General features: G+C 36.0%; 1 protein-coding gene across 1 annotated transcript in view; it reads left to right on the forward strand.

The window, feature by feature from the left end:
- LOC122400414 (collagen alpha-1(IV) chain) overlaps window positions 1-25,793 on the forward strand; it is a 45,332-nt gene that overhangs the window by 15,086 nt on the left and 4,453 nt on the right. The window contains exons 3-23 of the mRNA XM_043401869.1: window positions 2,669-2,801; window positions 3,333-3,461; window positions 9,385-9,851; window positions 16,556-16,690; window positions 16,771-16,878; window positions 17,547-17,768; window positions 17,993-18,181; window positions 18,670-18,786; window positions 18,873-19,037; window positions 19,341-19,643; window positions 19,818-20,192; window positions 20,678-20,884; window positions 21,030-21,198; window positions 21,279-21,406; window positions 21,517-21,955; window positions 22,038-22,387; window positions 22,764-23,030; window positions 23,117-23,288; window positions 23,403-23,648; window positions 23,777-24,142; window positions 24,914-25,129. Coding sequence (XP_043257804.1) covers window positions 2,669-2,801; window positions 3,333-3,461; window positions 9,385-9,851; window positions 16,556-16,690; window positions 16,771-16,878; window positions 17,547-17,768; window positions 17,993-18,181; window positions 18,670-18,786; window positions 18,873-19,037; window positions 19,341-19,643; window positions 19,818-20,192; window positions 20,678-20,884; window positions 21,030-21,198; window positions 21,279-21,406; window positions 21,517-21,955; window positions 22,038-22,387; window positions 22,764-23,030; window positions 23,117-23,288; window positions 23,403-23,648; window positions 23,777-24,142; window positions 24,914-25,129 — 4,903 coding nt within the window. The remainder of the gene's footprint in view (window positions 1-2,668; window positions 2,802-3,332; window positions 3,462-9,384; window positions 9,852-16,555; window positions 16,691-16,770; window positions 16,879-17,546; window positions 17,769-17,992; window positions 18,182-18,669; window positions 18,787-18,872; window positions 19,038-19,340; window positions 19,644-19,817; window positions 20,193-20,677; window positions 20,885-21,029; window positions 21,199-21,278; window positions 21,407-21,516; window positions 21,956-22,037; window positions 22,388-22,763; window positions 23,031-23,116; window positions 23,289-23,402; window positions 23,649-23,776; window positions 24,143-24,913; window positions 25,130-25,793) is intronic.

Consider the following 25,793-nt stretch of genomic DNA (forward strand, 5'->3'; position numbering starts at 1 on the left):
GGAAAGTTTTACTTAATATTTTTCAACAAAACATATTGTGTCATCGGTTGGTGGAGAATCGGTATAACAACGATTCGAATTTTCTAATCTCGCGGGGTCATTGGGAGGTCAAACGTTTCACGTTTCACGTTTCTTCGATTATTCTCGGTTTCTCGAACGCGTCTATTCAGGCACGCGTGTTGGCGCGGCAAGATTAACTTCCATTTCGATAAAGTCCGTGTTTTCATTGAGTATTTTCGGGGGGGGAAAAGGCTCTGCCCACTACAGTGTCATCAATTATGCCAGAAGCTCAGGCTGGCCAGAAAGGGAATCAAAGAGAAACAGAGTGCGGCACGTTGTTTCGAAACGATAACGAGCCGCCTATCTCACCGCGCTTCCTGTCAGTGCGTGCCATCCCGAAACGTAAAAAGGATAAAACGTGAAAACGAGGGCAAGACAATGACTTTCTGTGAACGCGATGACGCATCCGCTGAATCGAGCCAATCTGTATATTATGGTCGCCGGACGTGAAATAAGGGCTAGACCAGAGACGGAGGTAGCAATTGGTCTGTGAATTTAAAGAGATTCTATGAATATAGAGAGACTCTGTAACCATCTCCTTCGATAACTTTATGGGACTTGGGCGTACAGATCTTTGCACAATGCATTACAGACGCGATTTTTCAATCGTAAAGAGTTACGAACTCGCGTCCCAGGAAGATCGAGGTAGCGGTCGACGGACGTAGGAGAGGCTCGAATTACCACATTCGATTACTTTGTGAAATTAAAAATACTTTTTCTCGGGACTCTTGCACGGTATACTTACCTCGTAGGGATGGATCCTGCGGTATAAATCAAGTTTCAAATATCCTGGGATGCGTTGAAAACTATTTCTATTTTAGTTCCATTAAAGTTTTAATAATGGAATTATTCATTTTCTAAATTTTCTAACAGAGAGAGAACATCGTAACATGAAGATTTTTTAAAAGTGCTGTTAATGTGACAAAATGATCGGAGCAATAATTCATTGATAAATCTCAGAAGATAGTTACAAAATATAAAAGTGTACAATTTAAATAATGCACGTTGAACTTCAAATTTACTCAGTTAGTAAAGTAATATGAAAGTTGTACAATTGTATCTTAAATAAATTTTATATTTACTTCAAACTTTAATTTTCACAATGTATTATAATATTGTATAATATTGTTATATAACATGTTTATACGAGAAAAGTACATTACTAAAATTGCGATTTAAAGTGAGACATGTTCTGCCATAAAAGAAGCATAGCTGATAACTTATCGACAGTTGATGTAATCTTAGAAGCATTAAGGAGTAAGAAGATCCATTTAGAAACACTTTTAATCTTTGTATCTATGCATTTGATACATATGCTTAGGCGTGCTCTTTTGTTTCAACGTGAATGCTAAGTGTGACTTTTGTTTTAATCGCGAAGTGGCGTTAAAATTAAAATTTTGTTCGTTGCTTGTTCTTCATTTTGGGTGGTATGTGATTTTTTAAATGTTCCAATATATTTCTGTATTAAATTTTGATTCGTGATTTAAACATATTCGAATACATTGTGAATAAATATTAATTGAATTTATCATAATATTCTATATTTTGTATATTTACGCATACTTCGACAATGTTGTGCTTAGCGTTGATTTTATCTGCTTTTCAAATTTGGATAGTAGTTAGTATTATAATATAAATGGTCGATCATGTTTCGAATTTGTTTCATTTAAAAAATTAAGTAGAAGTCAAGTGTTTCACTGTTCGAGAGAACAATAATTTATTTGTTCAACCAGACTGTTAAGGACTTTGATCACTTTTTCTCAAGAAATTGCTATCTATTGGATAAAATGTTAAATATTTAAATTAATTTATTCGCTACATATGTTACACATAGTTAATTTACGTGGATACAAATGTTTCTAAATGTGTTTCTCAAATACTTTGCATCGCTTTAAATTAAATTTCGTTTATTGTGTACACTTAGTCGGTAAAACAGGGTATAGATCTATCGTGCGCTTCTCATCCAAGATCTAGATCTCGGTCGATATATTTTACAAGCACCTCCGTACCGATTACTGGACAAGTAGATAGTTTTATAAAACGTTAGAAAATTTTATACAATCACAAATTTTTACATAAATCGTCGATTCGGTTCGTTTATGCAACTGAACTTTCAGATGAATATGATTTGTTATGCAATAAATGAAATTGAAAAATACGTATACGAAGCATTGATTTTAGAATTTTTGCTATAAATGGGAAAATACAATATTAGAATAGTAAACAAAAAAAATAAGTTACGATTATTTCAATAATTTTACACAAAGACAAATTTTTAGATAAATCATCGATTTGTTTCGTTTATTCAACAGAACTTTCAGACGAATATGATTTATTATGCAATAAATGAAATTGAAAAATATGTATACGAAGCATTGATTTTAGAATTTTTGTTATAAATGGGAAAATATAATAATAGAATAGTAAACAAAATAAGTTACGATTATTAATGCTAATACGGATATTATTCCGTGTATTAAACAAATTGACTATGGACTTTGCAGGCACTATTTATTAATTAAGATGTCATAACGAATTTTTTTGTCATTTTGGTCTACTTACATTTTCATGCAAGACAATAATTTCCTATTTGGTCGTTTCGTTTCAGAAATACAATCACACATGGGTCGATCCGCCGCCAGTTGTCCCACTTGGACGAGGTGATATCGGGAAACCGAACAGTACTGAAGACGATTACAATATTTCACCACGATGGAGAGCTTTCCTTTCGAACAGCGAAGGTAATTACCAAATTTATTTCTCGATCCCTAACGTTCAAAAGATTAGTCTCACCTGTCGATAAGTTTGTACGAGATTTAAAATTATAATTTAAAAAAAATTTTGAGTAAAGAAGAAATTTTTCTTTCTTTTTTTTTTACTTTCAATTGTCATGTATCTTTTGATAATTTTCCATTTTTGGCCACTAGGAGTACAGTAGATTTGTAAACGAAAGATGTCGTATGTTAATCCTAAACAAATAGTACTTTGACTATCATCTTTTATCTTGTTAATTTTATGTCGAAGAATACGTAAATATGGATAATGAAATATTTTTTTGTAACATCTGCTTTTTGAATACGTTTATGAAATTTTTTAAAATTGTATTTTTATTTCCAAATATTTTTATTTGCTATCTTTATTTACAAGAATATTCGTTGATTTACTTCTTAATATTTTGTTAAAATTAACCTTCAATTTGGGCACTTGACGATAGTAAAAATCAGTTAAAAATAATTTATATAAAAATGCAACGTTTGACGTTTAATTTTCAGGTTCCGAGGAACAAGATAGGCGGAACATAGATCCCTATGACAACGGCCGGAATTATGATGACCGTTATAATAGACATCCCGATGGCGGCGAATATGACCAGCGATACAGAGGACATCAAGAAAGTTATGGTATTTACAATCATTGTAAATTACAGCATTTTGAATAACCGAATAATACCGCTTGGTTTACTAGAATAATATATTTTCAAATTATTTTGTTTAACCGAATAATATTTCACACTAATTCCTTGTAAACCTTTACACTTAATTTTCGTTACAAATTTAAAAACAAAAGTAAAAAGAATTAAAGTACACGCTTGCAAATATGAGAAAATTCGACGTTTTAATTTTTTAATTTTACTAATAATTTTAAAATATGTTTAACGAACAGTTAGGTTGGGTAAGAAGAAAGATATATAGAGTGATTTTTCAATGGAAATACAAACATCGAAACTTGTACTTACATACTTCTCTGGTCACTAAACTGGTTTATCGAAAATTACATTGCGTTGCGTACGGCAAGATAGGTAAACAGACACTGCGGTGAGAAAACGAAAACATCGAGGTTCTCCAACAGTTTGTGACGATTACCGGAAATTCGTGTAGTTGTTAACTACCTGAGACCTTGGTGAAATCCAAAGTTTCTGATTCCAACAGTACCAGTTTGTTTGTATAATATTTTGCTCAGCTAGAATCGTCGTTATGCCCAACTCTTATCAAATTAAATAACATTCGCTCGAACCATTACTTTTCTTATTCTTTATAGTCACATAGTTAAGACGAAGAATTTGATTTGTATTATTACGTACAATAAATAAAATTGGTTCAAGAAAGTGTTATTCAGTTTGATAAGAGTTAATCAAAGTAATGGTACCTATTTGACCTTTTGTTTGAATTGTCCCCTTTTTCCTTCTATTAGGTGTACAAATGAAAAATCCAAATTATCTTAAGCAGTTATAAAATCAAGTTTAAAGTCAATAGATTTTCCCGCTGTTTTGCGTTCATATAGTGTTGACATATAGCTAGTTAAAACAAAAGATAGTTTAGCGAAAGGCCCAACATAACCTTAAAAAATATTCAATTCAGTAGAGTCGAAAATGGCAACAGATATGATGCATATCCGACACTGCATTCTTTACGAATTCCAACAAGGGAAAAATGCTGCAAGAGCATACGAATCGATTTGTTCCTTTCTCGGTGAATGTGTTGTATCGTATGATGTGTGCGCATTTTGGTTTAAGCGGTTTAAAAGCGGTGATTTGAGTTTAATCGACAAACAACGCCCTGGAGGCTCCCGGAAGTGCGACAACGATGATTTGGAACAATTGCTCGCTGAAAATGCGGCACAAACGCAAAAAGAACTTGCAGAACAGTTAGGAGTAACCCAGCAAACGATTTCCAAACGCCTACGTGAGATGGGAAAGATCCAGAAAGAAGGAAAATGGCTTCCGCATGAACTCACTGCGACCAACAAAAATCAACGAATGGCAGCGTGTCTTTCTCTCCTAAATAAGCAGCGTCGAAAGTCTTTCTTGTGGAACATCGTTACGAGCGATGAAAAGTGGATACTCTATGACAATCCGAAACGCGAGAAGTCATGGGTAAATCCCGGCGAAGCATCAACATCGGTTACAAAATCCAATCGCTTCGGAATGAAGATTCTTCTCTGCATTTGGTGGGATATCAAGAGCGTGGTTTATTATGACTTGTTGGAACCGGGTGGAACAGTTATTGCGGATTACTACCAACGTCAATTAATCTGCTTGAGTCAAGCATTGGAACGAAAACGTCTGTATACTGGCAAAGGAGAACGTCCAGTGAAATTGTCGCATGACAATGCCAGGCCACATATTGCTTCCCGTACAAAAGACACCATAATGAGTCTTCGCTGGGACGTCTTGCAACGCCCGGCGTATTCACCAGACATTGCTCCATCTGATTATCACCTGTGCCGGTTGATGCAACACGCCTTATCCTATATGCACTTCCAATCAGTGGATGAGATCCGAAAATGGCTTGACGACTTTATCGAGTCCAAAAACGTAAAATTTTTCCAGGATGGAATTCATCAGTTGCTTGAAAGATGGCTTAAAGTTATAGAAAGTAACGGCGAATACTTTGATGGAACAAATTCACTTTACTTTCTTTTAAAATAAACATTCAATATGGCTGAGAAAATTGGATCATTCATTTGTACACCTAATAACAATCGCTTCAAAAGAATTTGTTGCTAAAATTAAACTCCTGGGTTATTTAATAAAAATATAAACAGTACGAAGCGGATGTTTTTGTTATTTTTTGAGAAAACAATTTGTGACGATTAATTTGGCTGGCACAAAATATTGCATTTTAATTAAGGCTTTCTAAATATTTTATCTCTCCTAAATTGCATTGTTAATCAGCCTCTGTTTATTGGAAATATGTGGTTGAGTTACTGTGAAAATGAAAAATCGTAAATTCATAATTTTCGATAATGTTGTGTACTATTTTTATACATATAAAATAGTTTCGTTGGAAATTAAAGTATTAAAAATACGAAGGAAATGTTATTATGTGAAACAGAATAAAAATTAAAAAAAAATTGATATAAATGATATGTACGGATTAAACAAAATGGATTTATTCGTTTTTCTGGCGTCCAGGTGGGTCATTATAAAATTTATGGCGTAAGTCATTAATATTTTGTCAAGGAAATACGTTCATCTTCCTTTTTTCTCTGTAATGGCTTTGCCGCAATATTGTGAGATTTACGGATTCAACTTCAGGCTGCTAATTAATGAGATCGTTTATCTTTTACCTTTGCAGTGTTGTGTAATAGTTTCCTATTAATCGATAATACCACCAGTTATGCGCGCGCGCAAGTTTATGGTATTCCATAAAATTCAACGAGCTGATAGAAAACTGAATTTTGAAAACGTGTTATTTGCTTCCTTCGTATCCTTTAAGAATTACATTCACAAAACGACGAGAAAATTATTTTGGAGTCGCATTTCCGTGCATTAAAAAATTTTGAATTTTTATTTCGAAACGTTATGTATATTTCAATGCAACTCCATATTTTTCAACGTGCCAATCATAATTTTATTTTCTACTTTCATCGATTGTCGTTTTTTTTAATGTCACAAATTTTCAACGAGAAACTACATTTTGCTAAAGCTCCCCTTCCCCTTTTCAATGATAAACAAATTCTAAATTGTATACTCTAAAAATATACACTGCTTCGGAATTATGAATTAAATTTTTAATTAATTATTTAAACTTTAATAAACTTCAATAAACGTCAAACCACTAAGTGATAATTTTTAATATTATTCATATTTTTATTTTACAAAGTTCTTTAAATATCCTATATAAAATCCATTACTGTTATTAAATTTAGTAAAAATTTTTATTTTGTATAAAAATTAAAGGCATTAATTTCTTTTCTGTAAAAATAATTTCCGTCAAATATAATAGAGGATTTCAGTTTCCATAAAAATACAAAATATAATTTTTGTGAATATAATTAACCGCCGTTTGCAGCTTTCTCCCCAAAACAATATTCAATATATATGAATTTAGGTGAAAATACATGGATCTTTGAACTGTGATTTTTCAAATTTGATTAAATCGGAATAAAACATTGTTTCGTGTTGGTATTGTTGAAACGAAATATTTTATTCGATAAAAAAAAAAGAACTGCGGATAAATTTCGACGATAAAGATACATATTTTATATATGTGCAAAAATTTCCGTGAATATTAATTCATTACTGTCATAATGTGTGCAGTTTTTAGAGACTGCAATTTTGGGGGAAAATAGTTTCGTGGAAAATTGTGCTAAAGTTGGACGGGCGACAATTTTATCCGACCAAGCAACCATATTCAGGGTATTCTAGAAACTGAGACAAATTGTAAGTATTTTCTATGCGAAGATACAAAACAATTAATAGAGAAAAAAATTGGAAATCGACACATATAGGGAAAAATAAATTGTTCTATCTAAAGAGTCTATATTGTACTTTTGCACGAAGAAAAATTATACTGTCGAAAAATAGTCCCCATCGGGGAATTCAACTTTTTCCTGTATCAGTTTCTCGTATTTCCACTTACAAATGAGCTTCGACTCGTCCTAGTTTCTAGAGTCGTTTAGCATACTGTAATAATGTACTTTAGAAATAGAAAATTTAGATTTGTAAACAAGAATGTATAATTTACAACTAATCTTTAACGTACGATTCTTAAAATATTTTAGTAATTATGTTTAACAGTACTTCCATCAAAGGCGTCAAAAGGTGTATAATTTAATTATTTTTCATGTTTAATCATATTTCTTCAAGAACAGTACGATTATTTGCATCTAAATGTTAGAGTTGAGTGAGAAATATTACATGTTTACCCAAGGAAATAAAATTTAAACATAAAAAAGGAATAGATCTTTTCAACCTGTTAAGATGATGACATACCCCTTTATTTCGTTCGGGAACAGCGATCTCTCGTTGAGGGAGGTAACTGAAAATTGACAACTGTTAGCTCTGTTAGGTTTGATTACATTGCAGGCGAAACTGAGAGACCCTGCGAGTCAATGAAACAGATAGAAATGTTCAATTTGTGTTTGTTTATTCTACAAATTCCAAAATCGATCAAAAGTCAGAGTATACAGGGTGTTCGGCCATTCCTGGGGAAAATTTTAATGGGAGATTCTAGAGGCCAAAATAAGACGAAAATCAAGAATACCAATACATACATTGATTGAGGCTTCGTAAAAAAGTTATTAAAAAATTTCAAATCATTCTGAAAAAATTATTTTCGATAGCAGGAGTCAATTACAACCATTTTTGGTCAATAAACATACCCTCGAAATCCTAACCATATTCGAGAAAAAAATTCCTTACCGAAAATCTAATGTGACGCCGGAAATGGTTCTTCGAAATTTCATGCGAATCTTTAAAATGTCATAACTCCTGAACGGACTGAAAGATTTTAATTCTTCAAATTGCAAACAAATTGTATTTTAGTGGAGAATATGTAGAAATTCTAAGAATATTGGTAAAGTTGTCCCTTAACACCGTAAAGTAAAAAAAAAACCCCATCAACACGGTTGAAATGTTAAACGACCATAACTCCTAGAATAGTGAATATATTTTAATGCAATTTTTTTCTGAAGTAGAGCTCATGGGCGCCTACAAAAAAGTATTGGACAACTTTTCTGTAGGGCGTCAAACAAATTTATTAAAAATGAAAAACAAATTTTTAAGAAAAATCGACAGGGGTAGTCCTCTTTTTCGGCAAAAAAAGATTTCAAATCGTTCTGGAAAAATTTTTTTTGGTTGCGGAGCTCAAGTACAATCATTTTTGGTCATTAGACACACCCTCGAAATCCTACTCACTTTCGAGAAAAAAATTCAGTACGGGCGGAACTTTAAACGTTAATAACTTTTTAACGAAGCCTCCATCAACAAATTAGTATTCTTGATTTTCGTCTTATTTTGGCCTCTAGAATCTCCCATTAAAATTTTTCCCAGGGATGGCCGAACGCCCTATATATGTAGACTTTGATTTACAAATTGCATAATTCTCGTATGACAGGTCAACTTTAAAATAGCAAAGGCCGATTTGTTAATAACGTTACGCTTTATTACGTATTCACCGGCAATCACTAGTTTATTTTGTTTTAGTAAGTTCAACATCCGTTTCTTACTTATTTTCTCTTCCATATTTTTAAACTTAATTTACACGTTTTCGAGGTAACCACTAAATCAAAACTTTAATTTTAGACAATTGCAAATGAACCCCTGATCTAATTTAAATTCATTCTTTTTAAGATTTCAAGTTGAGAATTAATTTTTCTAGTTTCATAGTGGCAAATCCTCTTATCCAGAGCTTTTAAAAACTCCAGTGGAGCGTAATTTCTTGTTGTAAATTCACGAAATTAAAATAAGCAACAAACGATGAAATTAAAAAAATAAAATTATAATTATCCTTGTAATGTATATAAAATATGGCTAACGTGGCGATTAAAATGTTAATGATAGATTCCTTAAACGATGATCTCTTTTTTTTTGTTAAAAAGGTGGAAACCGATCGCACAGTTACGGAAGAGAACAAGGTTCTGTGGATCCTTACAACCAAGGATCCGGCGATCCATACAATCCAGGTGCCGGTGATCCATACAATCAAGGTGCCGGTGATCCATACAATCAAGGTGCCGGTGATCCATACAATCAAGGTGCCGGTGATCCATACAATCAAAGTGCCGGTGATCGATACAATCAAGGTGCCGGTGATCGATACAATCAAGGTGCCGGTGATCGATACAATCAAGGTGCCGGTGATCCATACAATAGATCTCCAGGTTATGAGAACACTTATAACAGAGGATCGGGATCGGGATCGGGCTACGGCTCTAGAGATCCTTATGACCGTGGAGATCCTTATGGCGGCAGCTATACGGCTGTAGCAGTAGGTCGAGGTCCACCGCCAGGTTGCAAGGGATCCGCTTGTTGTGTACCAAAATGCTTCGCAGAGAAAGGATCCAGAGTGAGTATTCGTAACTGACCATTCCACTCGAAATTGGACGCGTCTTCAGGAGTAACGAGCAAAGTGACCTAATCACAGAGTCGACTAAATTTAAAAATGGATAGAAGCTGTTATATCGATGGTTCTTAATCTTTTTTTTTTAATGTTCAGAAATTGCATATGAGGAACACTAAAATCCTCCATCACTTTTTTAGTTTCTAAAAAAGTTTCTTTGAATTAAGACTGTGTTCGTTTATATTAAGCCAGATCATAGTTAAGTACGTCAGTGATCTATGAAATAATCTGATAAATTGTTAAAATTTTTAATTGAATTTACTTCCGATCGACATTTGAAAGAAGAAAAGTTTCTTTTTAAATCTTGGCAATCGTTTGTACATGCTACAAATGAAATACTGCATTTATTTCATTTGATGATCAATTGATTTTATAACTCTGATATATTTGTGCTATTAAATATCTATTTTTTAATTTGTTCAACAGAAAATAACTTATTACATTGATATTCTTTTCATATTTTATAGCATTTATTTTTGTACGAACAATGTTAAACGGAAGGAGACGTTGACATTCGGTGACGCGAGAAACTCGTTTAACCTCAATATTCGTGAGTTTATTAAGAGAATAAATAACGAGAAGTTCGATTGGAACCGTGATAGTGAGCGGATATGTTTGTCAACACCGTGCGTGCTGTGAACGCGAGTGCTATATACAGTGCCAATCAAATCTTACATGTATTCATGATAGTCTGTGTGACTGTGAATTAGTGAACATTAGTAAATTGTTATAAACCACCCTCTTAACCCATCTCTACGCCTTTCTCGGTGCAACCTATTCGCCGAAATGGCTTCTGACCACGGAAATTTTGTACCCCAAACTGTTAATAATAATCCTAACGCACCACGACGAAGCTACAATAAAGTAGTACAAAGTGATTGCTTCCCCAAAAAGATCAAGCGATCGTAATCGAAGCCAAAGATGGAATTCAATTAAAAGATTACGCTCATGCATTAGGCAGAATTACCAATCCAGCGAATATTAGATTTATGTCAAGAGTATCCAACGATAGAATTTTTTTTTTTTTGGCAAGTAAGAGAATCGCGGACGACCTCACCGATAAATATAAACACATTAAAGTTAACGGTACCGATGTAGCCGTAAGGCTGTTAATCAACAAAGCTCAACGTATAATACTTTTTGTCCAACAATCCCTCACTCAATAATTGAAGAAATACTTAATAAAATTGGAGTGAAAAGAGTATCAGCTGTTTCATTCCTAAGAGCGGGCATGGCAGAAGAGGGCTTTGCGCACATCCTGAGTTTTCGTCGCCAATTATATATCCATCCAGACGACACACATAAAATCCCAGACTCAATCAAAATTGAACATGAACAAACCGCATACTGGATCTATCCCTCCACAGATACATTAAAATGCTTCATATGTAATAAAGAGGGTCATGTCGCAAAAAACTGTAAAACCGATAAAAACCAATCCTTGCTTTCTGAATCTCCACAAACAAGTGTGTTTATGAAACCCCAAGACCCCAAAATAGTTCCAATAGTATCTAATATTGATAGTATAGACATGGCAAAGGAATCAGAAAACACTAGTAACAATATAGCAACAGAAACCATGGGCATAGATCCATTGATCAGAACTTTAAAACGCACAAAATCCGAAATGACCGACGATTCAAGCCTCACCACAGAAGGAACCAACTACGCCACAGAAAAACCAATCAATCTTCAACAAATCTTGGAAACTGAATCGAAATGTAAACAGCCAAAGAAAAAACCGAACGTTGTAACAAAGAGCGATAAAAGCATAGATGACATGTTGCAGCCAGTTAAACACGTACTAGAAGAACCTGATAAGATGTTAAACTTCTACCAACTTAAAAGCTTGATTGAAAACGCACTTGGATCCCCCAACACTAAAGAGATTGCAACAGAATACATAGAGACGTAGAAGCTCTAGCAAATTTTATGAAAGAGCTCTACCCTTACCTCACAGACCGTTGTATCAAAAACAGATTCACAAGAATCACGAGAAAACTAGTTAAATCTACCAAGGCTGATCTCTCAATGAGCTCTCCTGCTCCTTCGGATTGTTCAGATACTCCCCAGTGCTCCGAAGACGAATACACCAATTAAATATCAAACAAATAAAATACCGTTCAATAAGTACAAATGCTAAGGAAGATTATACAATGGAATGTTAATAGTTTAAAAGGACGTTTTGAATTCTTACAAAAATTGCTCCAAGATCATCGGTCATGCGTATTATGTCTGCAGGAAACAAATTTCAAAGTAAATGAATCTATCAGTATCAAAGGTTTCAACATAGTCCAAAAAAATAAAAGGAATGCTTTGATTGCGAGCGGCGGAGTAGCAATCTACATGAAACAAAGCCTAAATTACGCAGAAATACCGCTAAACACTAATATTGAAGCAATTGCGGTCTCAATCATTCTACATCAAAAAGAAATATGTATATGCAACGTCTACATTCCAAATAACTACCAACTTCAAGAAGCCGAATTAATCAACATTATAGAGCAACTCCTCAAACCTTTTTTATTAATGGGAGATTTCAACAGCCATAACACAATGTGGGGATCTGCAAACACAGACGCTAGAGGAAAACTAATTGAAAATATAATACTCAAATCAGAAATCACCTTGTTGAATAATTCCGAACCCACTCATTTCAACATGTCAAATGGCTCTTACAGTTTAATAGACCTAACCTTCTGCAGTCCCAACATTTTCAACAGCATTGAATACGAAATTTCAACCGAGTTATACAACAACGACCACTTCCCCATTATCATTGAACAAATAGACAATAATGCTGATAACCATATAACACAACCTAGATGGAAATTCAAAAAAGCGGACTAGCCGCTATACCGCCACGAAGTAAATCAAAACCTTCCATCACTACAAACGCCTGATGCCTCAAACTGTTCGGAAATAAACCAAATATTAAAAAAGTTTGAAGAAGTAATCAACCATGCGGCCACAAAATCCATTCCTAAAACATCCAATAATACAGAGAAAAAAAATCTCCCTTGGTGGAATGATGAATGCCGCAATGCAATTAAGGAAAAGAAACATGCCTTCAACGTATACAAAAAACATACAACTGATTCCAATTTAATAGAGTTCAAGCGGACAAGGGCCAAAGCAAGGAAAATCCTTAAACAAGCAAAAAAGAATTCGTGGATAAATTACATCGCATCCTTAACAAAGACCACTCCATGTGAACAAATATGGAATAAACTGAAGAAAATTAATGGCCAGAAAGTAAGTTCCCAAATTACTGCAATCAAAAGTTCTGTTAATTCGACTACCACAGACGCTACAGAAATTGCCAACCTTCTAGCTACTACCTTTGCGAATAATTCGAGTAATGAAAATTTCGACCCAAAAGTTCTCAAAATTAAAGCCAGTGTTGAAGAAAATTCAAGACACGAACATATCATCTCTCAGACAAACAATCACCCCCTCAACATGAAAATTCTGTCTACCGAATTACAATCGGCGCTAAAATCTGATAAAAATTCCAGCCCAGGACCCGACAACATTCCAAATATTTTTATCCAACAACTACCAAAAGCAGGAATAAATTATTTATTAGATATCTATAACTGCATATGGCTGAATGGTGTCTTCCCTACCAAGTGGCAAGAAGTCATAGTAGTTCCCATTCTAAAACCTGGAAAAAAACAAGTTTCAAATCGACAGCTACAGACCTATCGCCCTGACATGCTGCCTATGCAAATTGCTAAAGAAAGTAATCTGCAAAAAACTGCGATGGTATCTGGAAACCAATAACCTACTAGGAAAAAATCAAAATGGGTTTAGACAGTATCGTTCGACGATTGACAACCTTGCAATGTTAGATATAAACATTTGCGAAAAAAACTTCCTTAAAAAACAACATCTAATAGCAATATGTTTGGACATTGAGAAGGCTTACGACATGCTTTGGAGACATCGAATAATACAACAACTTATAAAGTGGAACATAAGTGGAAGCATGATAAAATTTATATACAATTTCCTAAAAAGCAGATCTATATATGTCCGTGTCAACGGCAATTTATCCAAGAAAGTTGAAATCTGAAATGGGGTATCGCAGTGATCTGTACTAAGCTTATTTTTATTCTTGATTGCAATAAACGATATCGCTGAAGTCTTCTCTAAACCAGTTAAACACACCATATTCGCTGACGACTGTACCTTCTTTATAACCGGGAAAAGTCTAAGCACCAGTCAGCAAATCCTTCAAGACAATTTAGATAGACAAAGAACAACACAAAACCACCAACTACAGCTACACTTAGGCCAGCACCAACTCTTGATAACAAGCACGCCAACAATTCTCGGCCTAATTTTTGATAACAAATACACTTGGACTCCATTCCTTAAAAAGCTCAAAGAAGAATGTGCCAATAGATTAAATATATTGAAGGTCATCGCTTCGAAAAACTGGGGAGCTGAATTCCAAATTCTAATAAATTCATATAAGGCCTTAGTTCTGTCCAAACTTGATTATGGGTCAATCGTCTACGATTCTGCAACACCACGAGTTCTAAAATTATTAGCACCTATACATAATGCCGGAGCTAGAATAGCCACTGGCGCCTTCCGAACGAGTCCGGTTACTGCAATTCTATGCGTAGCTGGTTTGACACCACTAGAAATTCGAAGAAAACAACTGAGCTTATCGTATGCAGCAACCAGATTATCAACGCCTTCAAATCCTATCTACGAACAATTAACTAACACCGCTCATTTCAATGAATTTAAGGAAAAGCCCAAACTACCGAAACCGTTAAACAATAGACTAAAAACATATTGGCAAGAACTAAATATGGATACACCAAATATTATATCGAGAATACAGTATCAAATTCCACCATCGACGATAGATCCTCCTTGCATACTCGAAAAAATTCTGGAAGCAGGAAAAAACACCAACTCAAACGTTCTCAAAAGTCTATATACTGAATTATCTAATGAATACCCACACCATACGCAAATTTTCACTGATGCCTCAAAATCAGGACAGGGGACTGGATGTGCGGTATGCACTCCCGAACATGAGCTGCTATTCAGGCTTCCGGAAACGTTCACAGTAGTCACTAGTGAAGCATTAGCCGTTCTACAAGCCCTGAAGTACATAGAAACAACAACACACAACAAATCCATCATTCTAACTGATTCTAAAAGCACCCTACTAGCTCTACAAAATTTGGAAACAAATAACTCAGTAATCCAAAACATTATTGAATTAAATGAAACCCTTAAGCGAGACAAAAGAGAAGTTTTATATTCCTGGATCCCCGCTCATATTGGTATTGAAGGCAATGAAAAGGCCGATACAGCAGCAAAACTGGCTAGCTCCAGTACAGCTGTAATGAAATATGAGCAGACAACTCATCAAGACCTCCAAAAGTATTGCACCAAGGCGCTAACGGAAGTGTGGAATGAAGAATGGAGAAATAGCAGACCAACTAAGCTACACAAAGTTCGAAACAATATACATATATGACTTCAATCCGGCACTACCACTAAATAGAAAAGATCAAGTGAAAACAACCCGATTAAGAATAGGACACTCAAGCTGGACACACTCATACCTTATCACAAAAACCGAACCAAATTCCTGCGACACCTGTAACGTACAAAATACTATTGAACACATCTTGACAATTTACCCTAAATACAATATGAAGAGGATTCAACATAAGCTACAAAATTCACTAACGATCCTACGAGAAATAGACTCATGCAAAAAAGGTTTAAACTTATTAAAAGACATTAAAGTATACCAATTGCTCTAAATATGATCAATTCCACTAGGTAACCCAATTGTGGTCACTAATAACCAACAAGGTGTTAAACGAAAATATTTGTATCTCTCGTATGGTCGATTAATTTTAAGCGAATTACAGAATTAATTTAGTAGAGGCAAGGTCACCGAATAAATACGATTTTTGTTTGCATTCAACGATCTCTGGCAACCAGTTGTTACTTTTCCCTGCAAAGGCATTCACTTTTTACAGAAGAACGTGATTGAAATACGTATACGTCGTTTTAAAAAGAAGTTACTTTTTAATTAAAGCATCAATGGCTGAAAAACAGAACGACCGAGTGGAAATTGATCGGGTGTAATGAACGGAATTGCAGGAAATGATGATCTAGTGAAAAGTGATAGGGAAGAAATATTTGCACTCGTATTCACGTTAATTTGTAACAGGCTTATTAAGAATAATTTAATTCAATACAAAATATTTTACTAACATTTAAAGAGTCACGATCAGGTGCTCTGACTACATTATCTACGTTAATTATATACATTTAATTAAATTTCCTTCTTCTTCTCTTCTGTTCTGTTTAATATTCAACATAAAATTAATTTCGAGCGTTATTCGAGCGTAAATTAAATTTGAAAATTTACATATAACTATAATTCTGAAACAAAAATTCACTTGTTCTACGAATGGTATCAATTTTTTTTTCTTTTATTTTCAACGATACTATTTGCTTGTTTTCAAAATCTTTATTACCACCGCCTACTCTGTGCAATTTCAAACGTATATTTAAATTAATGTCTCGAGAGTAATTTTTCCCAACTGTCGTCCAAACACTGTGATGTAGAGCAATTAATCGAACACGATTTACGTGTACAGGGTCCGCCAGGTGTGATGGGAATACAGGGACCAAAAGGACAAATGGGATTTCCCGGTGGAGAAGGTCTCCTGGGACCCAAAGGAGAGAAAGGTGACCCTGGCTCTCAGGGACCACAAGGACCAAAAGGTGATAGAGTAAGTATATCGGTGTTGTTCATGAAACAATCCATGCAGATTGTTGTTCGTAACCGTTCTAATTGCGTCGTGTCCCACAGGGGAAAATGGGCATGCCTGGATTCCCTGGTATAAATGGTATTCCTGGAGTTCAAGGTCCATCAGGAGCTGCCGGTCTTCCTGGTCGAGACGGATGTAACGGAACAGATGTACGTACACCGCGTATAAATAATCCTGTTACTGGGCAAATATTAAAAGCAATAATTAAACGAAGAACCATATTTTCTTTTCTCTGCCAACTTGTAGGAAAATTATATTAAATTAGGTACGTACGTAATTAAGAGCTTAATTTGTGTCGTAGCGCTGTTACATTGCAGTATATATAAACAAAACAATGAATACATTTATATTTAAACAATTGTTAGGAATAAATTTCGGACGTTGTAACGAACTATTTATTGTTTTTATATGAAACAATTAACAAATTTATATAATATAAAATATAATATACATGAAGCAATGCAGAGACTCAAAGCAACAATACTTATTTGAACACAGGACTTCGTTTTCATATTTTGTACTCTAACACTTAATCATTCCTCTCTGTAAATACTGTACACTTTTTATTTTTAATTTATCTATACGTGTGTAATTTTGTTCTAATAGTACCTTGTTATATAATATAAATATTTTCTGTCCATTTTTATAGTTTTGAAGAAGGCTACGATAAACGACTTGTTAAAACAATTGATTTGCAATATTAAACAATACATCCAGTATTATTAATTTATATTTACAATCCTACTTATGCACTAAAAGTATATAGAATTTTTATATTTTGAATGCTATATTGAATTTAAGTTTTCTTGTCGTTTAGGGTGAAACAGGTCGTGACGGTATTTCTGGAGAACCTGGTCCTCGTGGTTTACCGGGTACTCCCGGTCCCAAAGGAACCAAAGGAGAACCGGCATTCGCTGGCCCTGTCCCTGTCGGTCAAAAGGGTGAACCGGGTATCGATGGTGTGAGAGGACCTCCAGGACGACCAGGACCTTCAGGAGAACGTGGAATACTTGGGCCAAAGGGCGACCGTGGAGCTTACGTGAGTACCGTGATATTACAATACGGTAGCTCCTTGATAAAAGGCCACTTACCAACCTCGATAAAACGTACGTGATTATTTCCACTATATCTCTTCTTGCAAAGGAGGAACCAGCACGTGTAATAAAAATATTTTACTGTTATCTTTTTGGTTATACCTTCATAAGTTATATATATTTACCATATTTTGAGATATTAATTAAAGAAAATATTAAATTACCGTAGGGTATGCCCGGAATAGCAGGTCCAAAGGGTGAGAAAGGGCACATGGGTCTTGGATTTGAGGGTCTCAAAGGTGACAAAGGTCACAAGGGAGAAATAGGACCTCCTGGTGTAGCTACATCAACATGTCCATTCGTAACCATAACGAAAGTGACTGGGCCCAGAGGCGAGCAGGGAGAAAAAGGAGACAAGGTATAGCGTCAAATATAAATACTCACATTAACACTTTGATAATACGTTAAGTTTAAAATATTTTTCCAGTTTAAACAATGTTACTTCTCTCGCTCAAAAATAAAAAAAAATATATAATCCCTTCGTTATACTTTATTGAAATATTGCCCAAGATATTCTTTAAGTTTACTAAAGTGTTATTAGAGACACTAAAAAGTACAATACACAGTTGTGTAAAAAACAATTGACGCGAAAACTAGACAGTTTCGTTCTAAATTCATTGTGCAATTAAATGTCACACTTACAAAAGGATTCCATATATTTCTATAGTTTCTAACGAATACTTTAACACAATACAGATAAACTAACAAAAATATATTTAATAATATATTTAAACTTAGAAATACAAACTTAGAAATACCGTTGTGCCTAAATGTTAAAGTGAATAACTATGTATATGAATTGTGATTGGTTTTCAATGACTAAATAGTTGTCATATTTCCATATAGGGTGATTTGGGAGAGAAAGGAGCAACAGGTAGCGACGGCGCGAAAGGAGATCATGGTCCACCTGGAACTTCCGGCTCGAAAGGAGAAAAAGGTCTGCCAGGGCCTCCGGGAGAACACGTAAGTTTACCAAAAATGATTTTTACTTACTAATTAAATAAAATTCTAGTGGAATATAAATTCATACGAATATTTATTGTATTCAGGGTCCAGACGGTTTCCCCGGTCCTCCAGGACCACCTGGGCGCAAAGGAGACAGAGGTCATGATGGTTTGGATGGACTTTCTGGTCGACCTGGTTTGAAAGGGGAGCCAGGACGAGACGGACCTAAGGGTATGCCAGGAATTACAGGTCCACCAGGCCCACCTGGAGTAAGTACTATTTATGAATTATAGGAATCACATTTTTCATACCTTGACACTATCCTTAAGAGCTTACAATGGATTGGAAACGTAAAATATTCATAGACCTTTAAAGCTTTATTACCATGAAACTAATGTCACCACACTATAATCTCAAGAAATTTCAACGATATTTCTAGAGAGGGAAAACTGGCATGTCAGTTAACGCGTTAAAGTTTTTGAGATTTAAATATTCTTTCTATCAAAGTTTGAACTTTACTGTGTGTGTGTTTTTTCTTATTCAGCGGTATTAAAAACTGATTGCAATCTTAGGGCGGCAAAGGCTCACCAGGTCCACCAGGTCCAAAAGGACAGCGAGGATTCCCTGGCCCTACTGGACCACGAGGCGCAGATGGATATCCAGGAGATCCAGGTCCTAGAGGTCCAATTGGTCCGGTGGGAGGTCCTGGTGAACAAGGCATTCCTGGCCCTGAAGGTTTATCGGGCGAGAAAGGATCGAAAGGAGAGTCTGGATTCACAGGATTCCCAGGATCTCCAGGGCCCCGTGGTTTTGACGGCCCACCAGGCCCCGTAGGTCCCCGAGGTTTTCCAGGGGACAAAGGATTATCGATTATGGTAGGTTTACACGCTAATAAACATGACCAATAATAACAACGTTCGTCGTTCATCAATACAACAGAAATCTATGGAATTTTTTTAAAGAAAATTTTTATTTTGTTTTCAAAAATACATTTTACTTTACCTTACATTTGCACAATTTAAAGTATTATAAAATGTTTATTTATGAAGGGTCCCAAAGGAATGGACGGAGCGCCCGGTTTGGATGGAGAAAAGGGTCTGAAAGGAGAACGCGGTTATACAGGACCACGCGGACTTCCAGGCGATTCCATGGACGGAATTCCAGGATCACCAGGTCTGCCTGGTTTACGGGGAGAACCGGGAACTCCCGGAAGAGACGGTATTCCAGGATATGCAGGAGAGTCTGGTGAAAAGGGAGAAATTGGGGGACGTTGTTCAGAGTGCTTGCCAGGCCTCAAAGGGGATCGCGGTTTGGATGGTGCTCCTGGATTGATTGGTCCGCGAGGACCGCCAGGAGAACGGGGATACCCTGGAGAAGCTGGTTTGGATGGGATGCTTGGGCCGATTGGACCTCCAGGCTCACCGGTATATTTAATAATTATTAAAATAAATCAAAGAAAAATCTCAACTTGTTCACTGCTTACTTGACTTACACAATAGTTTTTTTTTTTATGAAATCTCAATTATGGTGTAAAATAAATTAAAATAATACTTAGTCAAGACATTGATACTACAGAGTCAATAGAGATTATATTGAATAATTCAGAATAAAGTGTCACACAAATAAAAGAAAAAAAATGCATTGGAAAGATAAGCCAAGAAATCTTAATACGGATATTGTGTACTTAAGTGGCTGGTTACAAGATTATTATATTCATTAGACACTTACAAATTGTCCACACTGTTAACTAATGTCTCAGGGATACAAAGTTGAAATAATATCCAATTCAACGTATTAAAAATCAAATGTACTATAAATTTAGTATTAGATAGTCGTTATATTGGTTGTATTAATTTATACAGCTACATTAGATTGTATTTCAAGCAGATTTTAATTCTTCTGTCGACAGGGCAAGGATGGAATTCCTGGTTCACCAGGTGCGCCAGGACCACCCGGCGCACCGGCAACAATTACGTGGTCTAATGTCCACTTGGAAAAGGGTGAGAAAGGCTTACGAGGATTACCAGGGAAGATGGGTCCGCCTGGTCCAGTGGGTCCTAAAGGCGATAAAGGTGCTCTTGGATTCGAAGGATTCCCTGGACCTAAGGGTACTGCTGTAAGTAATAATTCTTCACGCCTCTTTCATTTTTGTTACACCAAGTGTGGCACTAAAGTTTCAAGATAAAGGTTCAAGATTTGGAAATTTTATTACCATACCTTATAAACTATGATTCGTTTAACTTTATGTCTGACACTTTTAGGGTGATCGCGGTTTCCCTGGATCGGACGGTATTCCTGGAAGGCCAGGTGCACCTGGACGAAAGGGAGAAAGTGGTATCAGCGTGAAGGGAGAACCCGGGGAACCCGGTCTAGCAGGTCACCCCGGTCTGAAAGGTGAACATGGATACGACGGTGACAAAGGAGAACCCGGTAAATAAATATTAAAATTAACATACTGTTTAAACATATATAGATTATGTCAATTACTTTGTTGCTTGTGTATTAAATAGGCGAATGTCCACCGTATAACATTACCAATGGCGAGAAAGGTGCTAGAGGACTTCCTGGTGAGAGAGGGGAACCTGGACCAACGGGAGCAGATGGAATTAAGGGTGAAAAAGGTTTACAAGGTTTATCGGTAAGTGTGTACGTAAATTGATAAAACGGTTAACTATCATCAAATGTGCCCCAGTTCAAATTACCCGTGCTATTTAAACATATAAATATAACATGATTTGATGAATTTAGGGTCCGTCTGGTCCTTCAGGAGCGATCGGTCCTCCCGGTCCAGTTGGACCGCGAGGATTACCTGGTCCTCGTGGAGATAAGGGCAACATGGGACCTATGGGTTTCCCTGGAGAGTCTGGTCGCGAAGGACCTAGGGGATACCCCGGTGCACCAGCTCTTAAAGGCGACAAGGGAGAAGCTGGAATATCGGTCAAGGGTAGTCGTGGTTTGAGTGGTCCTCCAGGAATAAAAGGAGAAAGGGGTCTTCCAGGACCACCAGGAAAGGAAGGTTCTTCTGGTTTGCCGGGTTTACAAGGATATGGTGGAGAGAAGGGTGATACCGGCGAGTCCGGAATGAGTGGTTTGCCCGGTGCACCAGGAGAAAAAGGAGACACTGGTACACCTGGACCACCGGGACCTCCTGGTATAGCAGGAACTCCAGGCTTGGATGGAAGCAAAGGTACGCTGGAATTAAATTCCACAATTGGCGAGAACCTTTCGTTGAATACTCGAAATAAACTCATCAAATTTATCGTGTATAGGTGAGCCGGGATTCCCAGGAGAACCTGGTAGGGCAGGCCTTTCAGGATTCCCCGGTACGAAAGGTGATCGTGGAGCAGTAGGAATCGACGGACCAAAGGGATATCCCGGAAGAAGAGGCTTGCCAGGTACACCAGGTAAACATGGTATAGAAGGTTTACCTGGTATGAGGGGAGAACGCGGTGAAAAAGGTGCTGCTGGTTTCCCTGGACTACCTGGAATGGAAGGAAAACCTGGACGTCCAGGTATATCTGGACCTAAAGGAGACGATGGTCTTCCTGGTCCTCCAGGTCTAGATGGTCCTACTGGATTGAGTGGGCCTAAAGGTGACCAAGGTCCAGCAGGATTTCCTGTAAGTATATTATCAAAGAACTGTCAGTATCGATGATATACATAGTATTAAAACAGTGGTTCTTAACCTTTTCTTTTATAGATACCCATTATACTCTTATAGTCTTCTGTTAAATTTCCTAAATATAAAAAATATGCCACATTGGAAACTTAAGTAAGCTTCTAGTTTCTCGATATAAGACATAATGGTAACTTCAATTACACAACAATTGCAATTAACTTACAATTAATATTTTTAATTTCCAGTAATCTATGTGCGAATCTCATTAGGGTTAAGAACCATTGTCCTAACGTCATATAGGGATTCAATTCTTCTTTGCCTAGTATACTAATAATTTATTGAAACATTCACTGGTATTGTTTCTTGACTTCATTAGGGACGTAAGGGAGAGTCGGGTCGAGTGTCTGAAAAAGGTCAAAAAGGTGAGCCAGGAGTACCAGGAATCCGTGGTCCTGCGGGTACTCCGGGTAGAGATGGCATCGATGGTGTGAAAGGAGAATCTGGATTACCTGGTTTTGGTCGAGATGGATTACCTGGCCTGAAGGGAGAACCTGGTTTGCCAGGTGCGGATGGCTCACCAGGATTCCAAGGGCAAAAGGGTGACAGTGGAGTAAGAGGATTTACTGGGCCTAAAGGAGACTTGGTACGTTCGAGTAAAATAATTAAAAAATTGCGAATATTATTCTTTCAAGGCGATCTACAATTCATTTCTTCTGTTGATTATAATAGGGGCCACCGGGTGGGCCGGGAGAACCGGGTACACCTGGAATCGATGGATTGCCTGGCGAACGTGGTGACGTTGGACCACCTGGACCTGTCGGTTTCCCTGGTTTGGATGGTGAAATGGGACCTCCAGGACGTCCTGGACTTAACGGTGCCAAGGGAGATCGTGGCATCCCAGGTAAGAATTAAGACAAAGAGTATCAAGTCACAGGAGTATTTCTTCTTAAACGAAATTACCAAACGGATAATTTGATAACAATGAATTTCTAATAAATAAGAACTATTTGCATAGGTGCTCTTGGTCACCCTGGTATTTCTGGTGCACCCGGAGAGAAAGGTGATCGTGGACCACCTGGACCAACGATTAAGGTTAAAGGCGAGAAAGGTGAACCAGGTATTCCTGGACAAGCAGGTCTTCGTGGAGACAAGGGAGATCGTGGTTTGGATGGTCCTCCTGGATACAATGGCGAGAAAGGAGATAGAGGTTCACCAGGTTTAATGGGAAATCCAGGACCATATGGACCTCCTGGATCTAAAGGTATGTTTTCCAATTTTTTATTTCTTGTTTTATACGTTATCAAATATTATTTAAACGTTCGAGTGGATAGAGATTTAATCCATCGTGTTAAAGTTCGTTGTATTAATAGATGAAATTTATTATTTCAGGTGAAACAGGACCATCCGGAATTGAAGGTGCCCCAGGGTTAACTGTCAAGGGTGAAAAGGGTGTGCCATGTTCGCCTGGAAAGCATGGACGAAAAGGAACAGCAGGACGACCAGGAGAGAAGGGAGTTCGAGGGTTGCCTGGTTTGCCAGGACACAAAGGAGATAAGGGACCTTACGGACCTGTTGGTCCACGGGGTGAGAAAGGTGATATGGGTCTTTCAGGGACTCCTGGTTCACCTGGTCGCGATGGAATTCCTGGTTCTGAAGGAATTCCGGGTTCACCTGGTGAAAGAGGCCTCCCAGGAGACGTAGGACCACCAGGGTTACCAGGTCTTCAAGGAGAGAAGGGAGATACAGGATCCCCAGGTAAATAGTGATAAAAGTCGAATTACTTTCGCTGTGCACAAAATTCCCCATCCATTCTATCATCAATTTTTTTCCTTTTTTTTTTAAACGTATATTTGTAATCTGTCTTGAATTGGCGTTATAAATTAATCGGTGTTAGATACCCAGAAATTCACAATTCTATGGATTTTTATGATTAGAAACCAATGTGTGTGTATAAAATATATTTTGAGCAGTGAATATCAATCTTTAGACTTGTTTACTCACTTAGTATGGTTCACTAAAAATAAATTATTCGTACTTGTTTATTATATGTATTTGGCAAGATCAGTGATCTAAATATTTTGATACCACTCGGAGAAATAAATAAAAAAGTAAAAAAAAATCACTTTCACCAAATATATTCTTAATGTTTTTTAATGAAGTGATTTTTATTTTAATATGTAAGTGTTTATAAGTCATTTTCTTATTTATTTTTTTCCTAATGTATACACTATGTTATATTTCATAAAAAATACTTCAATTTATTTTTAAAACTTCCTTATACATATGTATATCCAATAATTTCGAAGATAACATTGACTGAAACTTTGAAACATAGTTTTATCATTTAAAACTTAAATTACCACTCTTATTTTTTATCATTCTGCACGCCTACAACGTTTCGTAACAGAAATTCGATTAACGTTTTATGAAGATCGAAAAATTATATAATATCTAGTAACAGATATCAAATTGTAAAATGTATTTTGAACAATTTTTTTAAACAAATTCCTTTTGTTTGATTCGCAGGCCTGGGTGGTTTTGACGGAGCACCTGGAGAAAAAGGTGATAGAGGTTGGGATGGCGTGAATGGGGCTCCTGGAGTAGTCGGAGAAAAGGGTGATAGGGGATACACTGGTGCAGTAGGATTAATGGGTCCCGTTGGTTACCCTGGTCCAAAAGGTGAAAAGGGAGACGATTGCATCGAACCACCGATGGGACCGAAAGGAGATCGCGGATATCCTGGTACGTACTGCAGTAATTCCATTTGTAAAATGTCAAAGAAATTGAATTTCAGAAGAGTAAGTGAAACTTAGCATACGTTTAACATTTCACGTAGAATGGAACACTTTTTCTGTGGTTTAGACTATTCTTTGCACGAATGGGTTAATACTATTCTTAAATTTATTTATTTCCAATAGAATTTCAAGAACGTTTAATTACAAAAATATAAAATAATCGTAGGGGTAATTTAATCATTAATGACCAAGAGGTCGATGCAAAGTAAATAAGAATTATAAAGGAAAAAAATGTTTTTGTCTTTTAATAAAAATTTGAATTCATACAAAAGAAAAATGAAAAATATTCCATAAGCGCCAAATTGTTGTTATTAAAGTACAAATATTTTAAAAAGTGTTACAAACAATGTTTCAGTATTTGTTTTCGGACGTCAGTTTGGAAAATTGCGTGTATATGTATGTTGATTTGAAAACTTTACATCTAAATATCTCGAAAACAATATATTTACAGGGAAAATATTAGATATAAAACATTTTCAAAGTTATTTGGTCAATTTTGTTTTTTTTAAATAGAAATATATATTTCCATTTACGAATTCTTATTCCATAGAAAAAAAGAGGAACTTGTAAATGAAGTTTTTTTATGATACCAGTTCTACTATAAAGTTTTC

The sequence above is a fragment of the Colletes gigas genome, unplaced genomic scaffold (assembly GCF_013123115.1).
Source record: "Colletes gigas isolate AHSC1104 unplaced genomic scaffold, ASM1312311v1 Colletes_gigas_Sc00018, whole genome shotgun sequence".
Lineage (NCBI taxonomy): Eukaryota > Metazoa > Arthropoda > Insecta > Hymenoptera > Colletidae > Colletes > Colletes gigas.